Source organism: Myodes glareolus, chromosome 14 (assembly GCF_982192425.1).
Source record: "Myodes glareolus chromosome 14, mMyoGla1.1, whole genome shotgun sequence".
Taxonomy (NCBI): Eukaryota; Metazoa; Chordata; class Mammalia; order Rodentia; family Cricetidae; genus Myodes; species Myodes glareolus.
In genome coordinates, this window is record NC_142039.1 from 73766178 (window position 1) to 73783224 (window position 17047).

Sequence of the window (17047 nt, forward strand, 5' to 3'; positions counted from 1 at the left end):
TAGTGACAGAGGGCTATAAAGACCTGTCTTCCTAAGGACATCTGATTTTGTGAACTTCTCTGTCCCCTCCCATTCTCAAGTCTGTGAATAAAAGGGGTTTGATACCCCCTCAATACAGTAAAAGGGTTTGACACCCCCTCAATACAGTAATAAAAGGGTCTGATACCCCCTCAATACAGTAATAAAAGGGTCTGACACCCCCTCAATACAGTGATAAATGGGTTTGACACCCCGTCAATACAGTAATAAATGGGTTTGACACCCTGTCAATACAGTAATAAAAGGGTTTGACACCCCGTCAATACAGTAATAAAAGGGTTTGACACCCCGTCAATACAGTAATAAAAGGGTTTGACACCCTGTCAATACAGTAATAAGATAAAGAGCAACTGAGGAAGACACTGGACATTGACTTTTGGTCTCCAGAAACACACACATGCACACATACACACATACATGAACATGTACACATACAAAAACTTATGTATTTTAAATAAACATCTCATCAAATATTATTTTTAAATATTTTCCCTCCTTAACGGTTGCCTTAGCAAGTTTTTTATGTCCTCTATATAATACAAAAGTTTTAGTTGCTTTTTATTTCTTAGTTTTTTGAGACAGGGTTTCTTTGTCTAGCTTTGGAAGTTGTCCTGGAAATAGCTCTTGTAGACCAGGCTGGCCTCAAACTCACAGAGATCTGTCTGCCTCTGCCTCCCGAGTGCTGGGATTAAAGGCATGTGCCACAACCACCCGGCGGTTTTAGGTTTTACATACTTCTGTGATCCACTTTGAGTTAGTTTCTGTGTATGATGCGCAGAAGACACCCAAATTTTTTCATATTGAATTGTCTTGGCACTCATACTCAAAAAAAAATCAAGAAAATACAGATATCAAGGCTTATTTCTGTGCTTTTAATTCCATCAGCCTCTACATCCATTCTCAAGACTCAATTCTCAGTGTCAAACTGACCTGATCACTACAGCGCTGTGTTTGCACTGTTTTGTGCTACATTTAGAAGTCATTTTGACACTGGACGGTGGTGGTGCACACCTTTAACTGCAGCATTAGGAGGCAGAGGCGGGCAGATCTCTGTGAGTTCAAGGCCAGCCTGGTCTACAAAGTAAGTTCTTGGATAGGTAGGGCTACACAGGGAAACTTTGTCTTGAAAAACCAACACCAAAACAAAACAAAGTCATTTTGACATAAACTGTGCATATAAATAAATATATTAAAGAGATGTGATTTTAACACCAACTATCAAATTACTTAGACTTGGAGAGTTTACACATTCTCTAATAGAAATAGGATTTTCTCTCTTGCTGTCAAGCACAGAGACTAAAGGAAATTCTCCTGTCCCCACAGATCTCCCCTCAATCCCACACTCTCAGGCTACAGTACTGAGTTTTACCAGGTTCAACTGTATTTATAAACAGTAATACGCAGTTAAATGGCTGCTCACTGTTTTACCTCCATTACACCTAAGAAAGTGAAGTGTTTAAACGAAAACTTACTTGTACATCAGTACAAATGAGATAGGTTCTAGCTACCTGAAGAGACCGTCATGTTCTACAGAGCAATAAGATACTGCTTTACCTGAGTTTCATAAACACCAGGAGAGGCTGACAGAGCAATCAAGGCCTGGAATGCCCAGGAGCCACCACCAAGTGGCACAGACATAATTCCAAATTTGCTTCATAAAGCACTTCCACTATGCTCTGGTAAGATCTCATTTACAGTATAAAACAGCGCTGAGCTTCCATGGAAGGATCAGCAGGCTGATGACAACCAGCCCAGCTCTGGATTTACACTAGTACCTGCCCCGTATGCTGGGGTCACGGGCATGCTCACCGTGCCTACCATCTTCTGACTGTGGCTCCTCTCACCCAGAACAATTCAGCCCCTTAGTATTTCTGAGTGACACACACATAAAACGCACTTAACACTGGCAAAACGAGTTAAGAAGACTGTTCAAAGATGATACCAGAATTCTGACAAGCACATGAAAACATACCCATTAGGTATCATGAAGATGCAACTGAAATTCAGTGAACACATTACCTTCCCACTAGAGACAGTATTAGTGAAATTCAGTGGACACGTTACCTTCCCACTAGAGACAGTATTAGTGAAATTCAGTGGACACGTTACATTCCCACTAGAGACAGTATTAGTGAGATTCAGTAGACATGTTACCTTCCCACTAGAGACAGTACTAAGTGCTGGTAAAGATGTGTAGAAACCAGAACTTCTCACACACCTTTCTTTAAAACAACCTAACAGGCTGTAAACAGTTTCAACCAGGACTCCTGATGCAGGCCTACTATCCCAGATAGTGCAAGGCTAAAGCGTGATAATCAGGTCAAAACTTGCCTGAAATACACAGGGTTCAAAGTCAGCCTAGGTAACTTAGTAATATCATGCTTGAAAAGCTAAGAAGCCTTCGAATGTAACTTAGTACACGCTTGCCTAGCTGCTCAAGGCCCTGGGCTCGAGACCTAGGACATTACAAAGAGGCAAATATTTTCAATGCCTTCCTCTGCAAAAAAGAAAAAATAAATTACACAGCCTAGCAATTTCATCCCTAGAGAGAAATAAAAACACAAACCACATAAATATTATCTCTAGTCTATAACTGAACACAAAATATTTCCACAATGTTCAGCAACAAAACTAAATCAACTATTATTTGCTTGTTTGAGACAGGGTCTCACTCTGTAGTGCAGGCTGGTGTGGAATTACGTAGACCAGGACGGCCTTGTCTCCTCAGTGTCGGGATACAGTGTGCAGCTATGTTTAGCTGAATGAACTACTGATGAACCACAACACAAATCAACCTAAAAACACTATGCCAAGTGAAAAAGTCAATCATAAAAGACCACACTGAGAAAATGCAAATCTGTAGAAATAAAAACCAGAATATTTATTGCCAGGGACTTAAGAGGGGAGTATAAGGAACCTCTGGAGGATTATAGAAAATTTTAAATCTATACTGTGAGTATAGCCATATAACTCCTTAAATACACTATAAATGGGGCTGGGAGTTTAGCTCAATGGTAGAGCAACTGCTTAATATATCTGAGATCCCAGTTGACTGTCTATCTGTCTTTGTTCATGACTTAGTTATATACGTGCAATGGTAAATTTGATACAAATTCTATAACTCAATAAAGCTGTTATTTTAAATTATATTTTGTTTACTGATGGGAGTAGAAGTCAGAGGATAACTTGTTTTCTGCAAGAGTTAGTACTCTTGTTATGTGGGCCCAGGGATTGAACTGGAATCTCCAGGCTTGGCAGCAATTGCTTTCCTATGAGCTACAATACCAGTCAGTAAAACTGCTTGCAAAAAAGCCACCCATGACCTTGTTCTCTTGAAAACCGGAGCATGACATAGCTGTGCCTGTGCCCTTTGCAATCTCCCGCACTCATCTTCTTGCCTCCACAAAGTAACCATGACCCTGAACTGAGTGTTTATCAACCTCTATCTTTGTTATTAGGCAACAGCACTAAACAACATAACTTCATTCTATGTGTTTTATCTCACCTGTACACTTCTTGGCTTAGGTATTCTGCATTAGGGACACCATGGCATAATCTGAATACGGCCTGCACATTACAGTTGGTGATCTCTCAAGTCTCTTCTAATCTAGAACACAACCCTTTGCACAACCCATTTTTTCTTCACATGGTCTTGTTGGAGAGACCAGGTGAGGTGTTGGACAAAAAACTCATTCCCCAGATTTGCTGGGAATCAACATAGGGCTTTATTCACAGCAGGCAAATGCTCCATCGTCAGCAACATCTCCAGCTGCTCAAGTGCTTCTTTTAGGCAGTGTTTCACTTATACATCTGAGCCCTGAACCTCATGTAGCATAGATACCCCCTCTTAAGGCTTGACTTATATTTAGGTTAAGCACTATTTTGACCACACTTATTTTGGTTTATCCTTAAATTGTATCATTACTTCATAAAACTCTGTGTAATTATCCTAAAGTACATATTCTACTAACGATAAACATCTGGATTTATTCTAGTCTTTTCTTGGGTAAGATAAAGAGTAGGCCTGCTATCACACATAAATACCAACACCTATGTACATGATTCCCAGGTGGTCACATATGTAAGTTTCTCATCTATAATGTATCTCTGTATATTTGCGCATTTCTACACAACTGGACATCAGGCATCCTTCTCTGTAATTTCCTGCCTATTCCTTACGGCAGGCTCTCTGATCCTGGAGCTTGTTTCATCTCAGTCAAGCTGAACTCAGGCCTTCAGGACTGCACTATGACAACTCCACCACCGAGCATCTCTTCAGCCTAACGTTTTCTGATTTCTAAGGGTTCCATGTAACCCCTTAACATTCAGCTCTATAACTTAAAGATTTCTTAATGCACTACAATAAACAATCTTCACAATGGTCCATTTATACATGCTACTCCCCCACTAGTCAAGTATTTGTAACATATTCCAAGCAGCTGCCACCTAATGGTGTTCCTCACATGAGCGACCACAGATGACACTAGTCATTTCCTTCCTCCCACCACTTGGTCTAGAGGATCAGATTCAGTTGTCAGGCTTGGCAGCAAGCACCTTCCTGTGCTGAGACCCCTTGCCAAGATTTTTTTGGATTTTTCTGTTGTTTTGGTTTTGACTCACAGCGTCTTGCTATACAGCTCAGGCTTGCCTTGAACCAAACTCCCCTGCCTTTGCCTCTCAGTGTGAGATCTATAAAGTGATACATGCAGAGGTCAGGTGACAAGCTGTAAGGGTCAGTTCTTCTCCACCATGTGGGTCCACAGAGGTGGAAAGCAACTAAGGAACAACATCTGCACTTATTTCCTGGCCTCCACACACAACATGCACACACATGCATGAACACACACACATGAACACCTGTGCACACACACTTGTGAACACACATGCCTTCCCCAAAACAAAAGAATGAACACAATACAAACACAAAAATTAGCACCAGGCAGTGCACACTTTTAATCCCAGCACTCGGGAGGCAGAAGCGGGTGGATCTCTGCATTTGAGGCCAGTCTGGTCTACAGAGTGAGTTCCAGAACAGCCAGAGCTACACAGAAAAGCCATGTCTCAAAAACTAATAATACTAATACAAAAATAAAATATAGATTTGGAGACTAAATCACTTCTTTGAATTTTAAGTTTATATTTAGACACAGATTAGGGTAGTAATGCCAAATGAAACTAGTTTATGCAAATAATCACTTTTATTCTCTTGTATCGATATCCTTATAAAACCAGAAACATAATGAGACAAACCTTTGTCTCAGAACAGATCTACTGCTAATCACTACAGTACCACTCTTCAGTATGTTCTAGACTACTGGACACTCATAGTGAAACTTACCTCTGTCTTTTTACTATTATGATCTGCAAATGAAAAAAGAAAAGTTTTACTGGGAAGAATTAACAAATATTTAACATGTAAAAAAAACACAAAGTATCCAAAAGAATGTTAAAACTGTGAAGAGTTATAAACAGAATTTTCTGAGATTCATATCTGATTGACTTTCAGAATGTTAAAATCCAGCAGAGACCGGCTGGTTTGTTCAGCTCTGGGACTACATCTTATATCCTAGGAGATGCTACCACACGGAGGGTGTTACTAGATATTAAGCATGTGAGTTTTATACATAACTCAGTTCTATGTCATATAGATATATCTATGTCAAAAATCAAATCATAGAGAACTATCAACTGAAAATGTTCAGATGACTGTCTTTGCTGAATAAAATGAAAAACATTTGATGTCCTTAAAAGCTATTGGCTATATTATTTTAAAGATACACATGGTGATTTGCTTGCACTGTAATGAAATCCTTAGCAAATTTATAATACATATGTACAGATGTGCATTTATAGAATTTATAATACATATGTACAGGCATGCATTTATAGAATTTATAGTACATATGTACAGATGTGCACGCATAGGATTTATAGTACACATATACAGATGTGCATTTAGAATTTATAGTACATATGTACAGGTGTGCATTTATAGGATCTATAGTACATATGTACAGATGTGTATTTATAGGATCTATAGTACATATGTACAGATGTGCATTTATAGAATTCATAGTACATATGTACAGATGTGCATGCATAGGATTTATACTACACATGTACAGATGTGCATTTATAGGACTTATGGTACATGTATACAGATGTACATTTATAGGATTTAACAATGGAACAGTAACAAATTACACATGAAACAAACCATGGACAAGAAACCCCCACACAGCTCTTCTAGGTAGGAGTGAACGAGAACAGGGTAAGGGGAACAGCTTAATCTGAAGCACAAGCAGGACTAAATACTGGGATGTAAGGGTGATTGGAAGAGTAGGTACTTGCATGAGTCAGGGTAATGAGGCTAACGTTGTATACAATGTTCTTGTATACAAACATTTATCCCCTCTCAAAGAATAACCTGATAGAATTCCCCCCACTCCCCGATACAGAGTTTCTCTGTGTGACCCTGGCTGTTCTGGAACTCACTTTGTAGAACTCACTCAGTTCAGGCTGGCTCTGAACTCAAAGATCCGCCTACCTCTGCCTCCTGAGGGCTGGGATTAAGACGTGCACCACCACAGTTCCAGATTAGCTCTTTTTTATGACCAACAATTTGAAAGCTGGTCTCATTTTCTACATCATTTGTTTGTCAGAACAGTGTAAAACATGTTCAATATCAAAGTCATTGATTTACATCAAACTACCAAATCATCTTTCTTCTGGAGTGCTCTACTCCGTAGGATGACGCCATCACCCTGGGAAAGCACAGCTGTGGCCATCACAACTTGTAAACGTATGTAGCTTACCTTTCTATACTCTCAATGAGCTAATAAGTTTGCTTACAACTTGAGAAATCAAACACACAGAAAACAGGAGTTTCAGAGAAGTATTTTGAACATGTATTTTGTCTTATGTATTTCAGGCTGACTTCCAATGCATTATGCAGTTGAGGAGGAAACTGGACTTACCTTCCTGCCTCCACCTCTCCTATGCTAGTACCACAGGAGCATCCTGTGAAACTCACTGCATGTGGTGCTAGGAATCAAACTTAAGAGTTTCCTGTATGGCAGACAAGCTCACTACCAAGTGAGATGCATCGCTAACCCCTAGCAAGTACACTTCTGCCTAAATTTTAATAAAATTTCTTTTTCAAAAAGTTTGGTCTGGAGATATGGCACAGTGATTAAGAGTACTGGTTGTTCTTTCAGAGGACCTGGGTTGGATTCCTAGCATCTACAGTCACCTGGAACTCCTGCGCCTGGGGACTAATGTCTGTTTCTGACCTCCACAGGAACCAGGCAAATATGTGGTGAACAGATATACATCTAGACAAAATATTCTTACAATAAAAATAAGGATAAAAAATGTATTATCTTATTCTCTGTACATGGGTGTTTTGCCCGCATGTATGTCTGTGTACCATGTCTGAGTGGTGCTCAAGGAGGACAGAAGAGGGCACTGGTATCCCTGGAACTATAGTGACTGGAGACAGTGACTGCCTTAACTTCCCTTAACTACTGCGCTTCTCCGTAAACCCAAAATTTATTATATAAACGGTTCTTCTGGGTAAATATGGACATTTTACTTTAACGTGCATGGTTCATCCCTAAACCAAGTAACTTACTTATACTACCCTTGTAGAATATTATTTTAAGGTATGTTTTTTCGTTTTGTTTATGCTCTGGACCATTTGTTTAATGATGCAAAGATGTGTTTGATTAAATAAAATTCACCTGCAGTCAGGAGGCTGCGTCAGCAACTGGCTAATAGAAGTTGTAGTGAGGAGCCAGGCAGCAAGCTAAGTGAGCTGCTTGCTGTTCAGCCTGTCTGAGGAGCAGAACTCTACCTTAACCTTTGAATCCTGAGTTCTTTAGAGGAACAGAGATATAGTTAAGTTCCCTTAGTAGCTTTGAAAGAGTGGGTGCCTGAGGGAACAGAATTTCCTCAGGCTGTTGGTAGCCGTGGAGTTGCAGTTGCTGACTAGGGTAGTCATAGCTTAAAAGGCAGCAACAATTAAAGAGGACCACGGACTATAGAAAATTTCCTTCCTTTTTAGAATTTCCTTGTGTGCATTGTGTCCACATGTGTGCAATGCCAATAGAGACCAGAAGAGGGAGTCATATATCCTGGCACCAAGTTACTGGTAGTTGTGAGCTGCCTGACATGGGTGCTGGGACTGGAACTCAGCTCCTCTGTAAGAGAAGCAAGAACTCAACTTCTAAGCCATCTCTCCAGCCTCAGAAGAACTTTCTTGATCCTCAAGTGAAAGCAAAACCTCTCTAAGTTTACTCTTAGTTTTACAGAAAAGCTGGTATTTGAAGATGTATTTAGATTTTTCATAGTTATTATTACCATCTATTTAGGATAATAAGGAAATACAGGTTAGTAATTAGTCATCTATTATAATCAAACTTGTAATCATATTAGGTCAAACAGATATATTTTATACAAGTCATCTTCAAACACTTCAGAGATCTACAGAATATGACATTTAAGATATTTTAATAACATAGATTCTTTTTTTATGACAATAAAACATGTCTGCTCCTGGCAGCACCAATCTACGTCAGAGAAGATGATGGGCACTGAAGAAAGTCCACATGGAGTTTACTTTCTCTATGGCAATAGTAGGCCACTGGGCAAGAAAGTGCCCTTCCATCAACTGCTTACGGTATGCTGGCCAAATTGGACAAGCAGGACACAGAAGAGAGTGACTGCCAAACCTTGTCAAGACAAGGCAGGAAGGTCCTTCAAAAACTGTGCTTCATAGAAAAATCTATCAGATATGCTAGGCCTGTAAGCATAACATGTGTGCCCCAACCTTGTGTGACTGTCAAGGCAGCCGGCTCTTTTTGTCATTGCTCTCATTTTTTGGAAGTCACTTGTTTGCACTTCCTGCTTACTTGGTTAATATTATTTCCGTTTCAGGTCTCTGAGGGAGTTGAAGACTAGACAGTTAAAGTTTTCCTTGTTTACTAGATGCAGAAAAGAAACTCGCTGAAGAGGTATAAAGTGGGGGCTGGAGAGATGGCTCAGAGGTTAAGAGCATTGACTGCTCTTCCAGAGGTTATGAGTTCAATTCCCAGCAACCACATGGTGGGTCACAACCATCTACAAAGAGATCCGATGCCCTCTTGTGGTGTGCAGGCAAACATACAGTCAGAACATTGTATATATGATAAATAATAATAAATAAAAGATAAATAAATCTTTTAAAAAAAGAGGTGTAAAGTGTAAGACTGAGAGATAAGATAGTTTTGAATGGTAATGCAAGTTAGGATAGAAAGTTAATTAGGTACAAGACTTTGGATTCACCAAGTTAGGACAGAAAATGGAGAACTTTCCCTGAATTTGTCAATTGCAAATGGACTAGACATTGTTGATATATTCACAGATTATATATATATTGTATATAGTTATTGTACTTATTATATAATTTTTCTTATATTAGTTATATCTTTTATTTTAGACAAAAAGGGGAAACGTGGTGGAGATAAAAAGGGGAAATGTGGTGGAAATGTGTTCATGCTCTAACAAATAAAACTTGCCTGAAGATTAGAGTGCAGAGCTGAGTCACTGAAGGCCAGGCAGTGGTGACACTTGTAAGGATCTCTGTGAGTTCAAGGCCACCCCGGGCCACATGAGATTGAATCTCTCTAGAAGAAAAACAGAGCTCACACAAAGGTGATGCCAGCACTTGGGATTCCACACCTTTAATCCCAGCACCAGGGAGATGGAGACAGGAGTGATATGGCTGGGCAGAGAGGGGAATATAAAGTGGGAGAAGACAGGAGCTTGGATTCAGTTCGAGGTTTTGTAGAGACAGCATTCAATTAGAGAACGTGTAGGAACAGGATTGCCCTTTCCGTCTGAGGTAGAAGTAAGGACTAGTGGCCGCTGCTGTGCTTCTCTCACCTCTCAGGGTTAACCTCTGTATCTGACTCTGGGTTTTTATTATTTAGACCAACTAGAATTCGTGGTATAAAAGATAAGGACTTTAAGACCTAAACAAGAAAATTATTGAATATATTCAACAACTAGACAAGGAAGTTACAAAGTGGATAAAACAATCAGCAACTTAGAGGAAAAATTCCCTAGAGAAGAGAAGGTGATTCCTATGGTTCTGGAAGCCTCACACGGCCTGTCCTTAGGCTATATAAGCAGCAGAGTTGCCTTAGATAGAGTCGCCTGTCGTTTAGACAGTGATGTCACCGGGGCTGAGGTGGCTTCTGGTGATGCAGCTGTCAAAAAGTCACCAGTGTTCCTTCAGGTGACCTCTCACCTGAGCTTCTGTAAGAAAACCCAATGATGTCATTTTGGTTTGCTATTGATGTCCTCTCCTCCTCAGGAAGTTACTCAGCACTTTCTCTCTGGCCCTTTGGCCTCCTACCACTTGAGCAGCAGGCACGACTCTGACAGACTCTGGCCTCTCGACACTGACCCGTGAACCAGTGCATTTCTGTTTGCTGGAAATTACCTACCACAGGAATACAAAATGAACTAACATGGCTTACATTTTTATACTCTACATGGTAAACCTAACCTAACCAAAGTCGGAAAAGCACTCCTGACTATAAAAAGGCTCAGTTGGTAGATCCTGTTCAGCATGAACCAGCTTCTGGGCCTAACCCCCAGCACCACATCAACTAGACTGAGGCAGAGGCAGGAGGTCAGTGCGGCTCTAGAGAAGCAGGCAGGCACACCTTACCTTCACACTGAAAATCCTTCAAGGACACTGTGAGAGGTCTGTCCTTCCCCTGCTGGGTCTTCCTCTTATCTTTTTTATTTACACCTTTGGACTGAGTTGAAGCATTTTCAACATTTTCATAATCCTAAAAAGAATTACCAACAGTAATTAAGTTTGGTTTACAAAAAATAACATCAGTTCCTCAGTATGTTTCTTAATGTTTTACTATTAAAGATTAAAGGAAAAAAAAACCCTGAAAATTTAGACCAGCAAAATTGTATGAAAATTTCTAATTAGTTATTGTTAATTTTCTCAACTGAAAACACTGAAGTAAAAATATCACAGATTGGTTTATAAACCTCCCCCACTGCCAACTTCTAATTCTTTCCTTCAGGACTAAATTTAAGACAATGATCTACAATTTCCGACCTCACACCCTGAAATGGGGATTGTGTTAGTCTCTGACACTAACACTGCCACCAGCTTTCTCTTAATTACCAAATCTAAAAGATAATTTTTTGAGATTTCAGTAAATTATTTTTTCCCCTTTTTAATTGATTTTATTGAGCTTTACATTTTTCTCTGCTCCTGTCCCTTCCTCTTCCCTCCCCTTCCACCCCCTCTGTCCCCACGCTCCCAGTGCACCCAGGAGATCTAAGACAACATCCTTGGTCACCAGTCATACATGTAGGCAAACACCTATACATGAAAAATAAAAATATTTTTTAAAAAAACATAAGTTGGTTAAAGAAGAGGGCACTAGATCCCTTGGAACTGGAGTTACAGGTGGTTGTGACTACCATGTGGGTTCTGGGAATGGAACACTGGTCCTCTGAAAGAGCAGCCAGTACTCTTAACCACCAAACCAGCCCCTAGCTCCATACATTTTTCAAAAATGGTTTTCTCCATGCATTTATAATGACTTGGGTGTCCACTGCTGCCTTCTTTTCCCAGCCCTCCTCATAAGAACATAGCTGTCATGCAGCATACCCACTTCACTTACACACTCTTCAACACCCAAGTTCCCACTTTTACACCAAAGATTTCTCTATGTACAGACACTGGCTATTTCCACCAACAACCCTGACTTCCCACTTGATCCCCTACTACGAGTTTGGCCAAGCCGTCCTCTACAGCGCTATCAGCTATAAGTCACATCTTCTATGCAAATGAGCCCTTCCGTTAGTTACTACGTCTTAGCTCAGCGAGTTTATTTCCTAAGGATCTCTTTGTCCTTTGTATTTCCATCATTTCCTTGTTAGTTACTACGTCTTAGCTCAGCGAGTTTATTTCCTAAGGATCTCTTTGTCCTTTGTATTTCCATCATTTCCTTCCTCCTCTCTTGCTTGGACACTGATGGTCTCTAATTTCACCTCTGTAATACTTTTGAGTTTCTAAAATAAAAACCTGCAATCAATCTAAAAGATAAAAATAGCAGTGTCTTAGGAGAAGGAAGTCCACGTCTGTTCTGACGCCATGCCTTCCTTCCTCTCCACAGCGAAGCTTTCCTAGGTCACTCGACCACAGTTCACACAGCACATTCTCTCACACATTACCTGTGTGTCTTTTTGTCTGTCTTCCCTCAGAGGGCCTACTTCTCTCTGGGCTGCTCTGCAGACAGCTAATACATCTAGTAAGACTTCAAGAAATCTTTTTTGGGAGGCACTGAGGTGCTGATGCTTGAACCTTCACTGTGCTAAGACTCAAGGTGATCACTTACGTGTCCTGCACTGAGCTCGAGGCTGAGGCTGTCTCCATCTTCCCATCCTAGGTCACCGTGCTCTGGTTATTTCCTAAGCACCTGGTGAGCGAGTGGTGGAAGGGGACAGAAAACAGCAGCCCACATTTTCTTTCTTTTCTTTTCTTCTTTTTTTGAGACATGAGTACATTCTGTTGCCCTTCTGGGTTAGGACACACTATGCAGCCCAAGCTTAGATAAACCAAGCCGGCCTGATGCTATGGAAATCCTCCCATCTTTGCCTTATCAGTGCTGGGATTATAGATGTGGGCCAAAGGAAGGACAAACTTTCATTATTTGTTATATAAACTCACAGGAGGGACTAATCATGGGTGGGAAGTGGAGATGGATCAGTGGTATTTGATGTGCAAGTGTGAGGATTGACGTTCAGTCCCCGGTCATGTCAAATCATCACACCTGCTAGACTCCTGTGACCCCAGAGCAGGGTTGGGGGGCATAGAGGAGGATCCCTGGGACTTGCTGGCCAGCTGATCTAGCCGAGTCTGTGAGCTCTAGCTTTAGCAGAGACCCTGTCTCAAAAAATAAGATGGAGAGACACAGAAGAAGATTTCCAAAGCTGATTTCTGGCCTCCCCACAAACTGTATATGGTCACCAACATACACACTTGTTCCCGCATGCACACATGCGTGCACACACACACACACACACACTATTATGGTCATCTGACTGAAATACTGGCTGATACACTATGAACACACTAACCTTTACATACAAAGTAGCACTTCCGTTCTCTTAGAGTCATTGTTGTCTGACAAAAATCACTACTTTGGGGTGCTAGGCCTACAAATTTAGCAAGAAAACTGGATGGGATCACAACATTCTATCAACACCATCTGTTCTACTCCTGAATAGCTAATCATTTTAGCTTCAGAAAAACATACATCCAGCAACAGCTATATGGTGATTACTATATGGTAATATTCTATACATTAAAATCTTATGCATTAATTCAGAAATAAAGGAGGAACTTGCCAAGCATAACCTTCAAGTTCATTTAAATGGCTAAACCACAGTAAAGTGTGTTGTATTTATTTTTATATTAGCTTGATTTTTATCTAAGTGGACATCTAATTATTATGGTTATAATCATTCTTTTTTTCTCTTAAACTATTTATTTTTATGGATATGAGTATTTTGGCTGCAAGTGTGTCCACTCATTATGTGTATGCAGTACCTCCAGAGACCAAAAGAGGGTGTCAGTTCCCCTGGGCCTGAAGCTGCAGGGAAGCAGCCATGCCTGTACTAAGAATTAAACCTGAGTCCTCTAAGGAGCAAGCACTAAGCTCGCTCCCAGCCCTGATTTTAGTCATAATTGTTTTCAGTCATTTAGCATACAGGAAATAAAGGCATGGAAGATAAAGCACACAGGATACACAGGCCACCTGGCTGGCAAGTTTTATTTATTTATTTATTTTTTTATAGCAAAATCATCTGATGTGGGCTTTAATCTTTTCTTCCTTTCTCCTTGGACAGAGGCACCAGTGGACTCCAGCAAGGCCAAAAAGGTTTTAATCATGAGAGGGGCATTTCTTTTGTTCACATATGTACATATTTTATTATTCATAAAAGATTGTTAGTTATGAGACTATAGGCTAACATTCTACTATTTGCTAGTGTAGACAGCAGCCTTCCATCATCCCTTAAATAAATTACAGCTGACCACAGAGAGCAGTCGGGTAGAGACAAACATAGATATCCTGAGTCAAACCAGTTGTGACTGGTACCATTTTTAATATGTTTGATTTTTATTTAGGAAACTTTCTTGTGATTATAGTGCAATGATGACCTCTTTACTGTAGACAAGTATATACATTATCATATTTAATTTTGTATATTTATTTCTTAAATACATCTACATAATATTAATGAAAAAAACAAGACCTGTGATAAAAAAGCAATTTATTTATCCAGATTTTAAGTTGGGTGAAATGTGAAATTCCTTCTTGCATAACTTACTTGATTGCACTGTGCTGTGATCAGCTGGAAATATGGTCTGATGCTTTATCTCATTTGTCAAATGAACTTTAGCAATACTTAAGTAATTTTTGATGCCATTAGGCTATGCTAGGTGTTTAAGAAAACCCTGGGCCTACTATCTTACTCACTTTCTCATCTCACTATGTACACGGGTGCCAGAAAAATTCTCTTTTTTTCTTTTTTTTTAAATTGATTTTATTGAGCTATATACATTTTTCTCTGCTGCCCTTCTTCCTTCTCCTTCCCCTTTTACTCTCTCCCATGTTCCCCATGCTCCTAGTTCACTCAGGAGATCTTGTCTTATTCTACTTCCCATGTAGATTAGAACCATGTATGTCTCTCTTAGGGTTCTCATTGTTGTCTAGGTTCTCTGGTATTGTGATTTGTAGGCTGCTTTTCTTTATGCTTAAAAATCACTTATGAGTGAGTTCATAAGATATTTGTCTTCTGGGTCTGGGTTACCTCAACTCAAAATGATGTTTTCTAGTTCCATCCATTTGCCTGCAAAATTCAAGATGTCATTCTTTTCTGCTGTGTAGTACTCCATTGGGTAAACATACCACATTTTCCTTATCCATTCTTCAGTTGAGGGGCATTTAGGTTGTTTCCAGGTTCTGGCTATGACAAACAAAGCTGCTATGAACATAGTTAAGCACATGTTCTTGTGGCACGATTGAGCTTCCTTTGGATATATACCCAAAAGTGGTATTGCTGGGTCCTGAGGAAGGTTGTTTTCTAATTTTCTGAGAAATCGTCACACTGACATCCAAAGAGACTGTACCAGCTTGCACTCCCACCAGCAATGCAGGAGTGTTCCCTTTACCCCACACAAACTCTCCAGCATAAGTTGTCATCAGTGTTTTTGATCTTGGCCATTTTTACAGGTGCAAGATGGAATCTCAGAGTTGTTTTGATTTATATTTCTCTGGTGACTAAGGATGTTAAACATTTCCTTAAGTGTCTTTCAGCCATTTTAGATTCCTCTGTTGAGAGTTCTCTGTTTAGGTCTGTACTCCATTTTTTTTTAATTGGATTATATGATCTTTTGGTGTCCAATTTCTTGAGTTCTTTGTACATTTTGGAGATCAGCCCTCTGTCTGATGTGGGGTTGGTGAAGATCTTTTTCCCATTCTGTAGGCTGTCGTTTTGCCTTGTTGATTGTGTCCTTCGCTTTACAGAAGTTTTTCAGTTTCAAGAGGTTCCATTTATTAATTGTTTCTCTCAGTGTCTGTGCTACTGGGGTTATATTTAGGAAGTGGTCTCCCGTGCTAATGCGTTCAAGTGTACTTCAGGAGGGGCATTTCTGACCAACCATCAAGTTACAGCGTGGGAGTCCAGTGAAGAACAGACCCTGGCATATGCTGGGAATCATGTCACACAGATCAGATTTCACGCAGTTTAAATGTGAGAATGGAAGGCCAGCATTACTTTCCACTTAGTATCCTTCTCATCAGAGCTGCACAATGACCAGTGCTTGCGACACACGCTGAGCTCAGGAACACAGTCTGGGAGGTGAGCGCTGCATGCTGAACTTCATGTCTCTCTGGCAGGGAGGCACTGAGTGAGTTCCTGGGCACTGAAGCACTCATGACTGAACAAGGGTCTCACATGTGCTAAGCAAACACCTGACCACCAAGTATACGCAAAGGTTCCTAAATGTATTTATATTCTATGTTCTTTAAAATGAAAATAAATCATCTGGCATTAATTTTATTTCTTTTGATTTTTCATCTTGGTTGGAGAAACTTGACATTCTAAGCCATTAGACAAAGCACGGCTCATTTGTTTCTATCCCTCAGAATCTGAGGTAGGGATCCTGTCATGGGTTTTTAAGGCAAACTTTATTTTTTTGTAATTCTAAGGAATGAATCCAGGGCCTAACACTAAGTTACATCCCAGCCCTAAAGAAGAAATTCTATATATGTCAGGAAGGACTGGCCTGAGCTTTGACCACTTAAAAATGTCTAAATGTTTACACCGGTAAACATCTCCGTACCTGCTTGTGCTCTTCGTATTCCAGTTTACTCAGCAACAAGGCCTTCTCCAGGTCAGCTGCAAACATTTCAGATGTCAGCTACAAAGAAGGTTCAAAGTAAACACAGCTTTATACCATACTCTCAGAACAACCATGACATACGATAACATACACATGCAAAAAAGAAATAACCATGATATATATTATAATATATACATGAACAGAAAAAAGAGTGCACTTTAAATAAAAAGTTATTACTTCTCACGGGGTGGTGGTGGCGCACGCCTTTAATCCCAGGACTTGGGAGGCAGAAGCAGGTGGATCTCTGTGAGTTCAAGGCCAGCCTGGTATACAGAACGAGTTCTAGGACAGGCCTCAAAGCTACACAGAGAAACCCTGTCTTGAAAATCAAAAGGAAAAAGTTCTCAGTTCTCTGAAGTTATTCAGCCATGCTTCTGGGAGCCCTGTACTGTATGAAAGCATAACCCCTACAATCCCTATCTCCTCTTTCACTGTTAATCCAAGTACACATATCTGTGTCTACATGTGCTACTGACATCTCCTAGTTCTTCTCTCCTGCTCGTCCTTGATTCAACAGGA

General features: G+C 40.2%; 1 protein-coding gene across 2 annotated transcripts in view; it reads right to left on the bottom strand.

Annotated features, from left to right (window-relative positions):
• Gkap1 (G kinase anchoring protein 1) overlaps positions 1–17047 on the bottom strand; it is a 57733-nt gene that overhangs the window by 27976 nt on the left and 12710 nt on the right. For both annotated transcript variants that reach the window (XM_085699621.2, XM_048447693.2), the window contains exons 4-6: positions 16469–16546; positions 10757–10880; positions 5378–5400 (exon numbers count right to left, since the gene is read on the bottom strand). In XM_085699621.2, coding sequence (XP_085555747.1) covers positions 5378–5400; positions 10757–10880; positions 16469–16546 — 225 coding nt within the window. The remainder of the gene's footprint in view (positions 1–5377; positions 5401–10756; positions 10881–16468; positions 16547–17047) is intronic.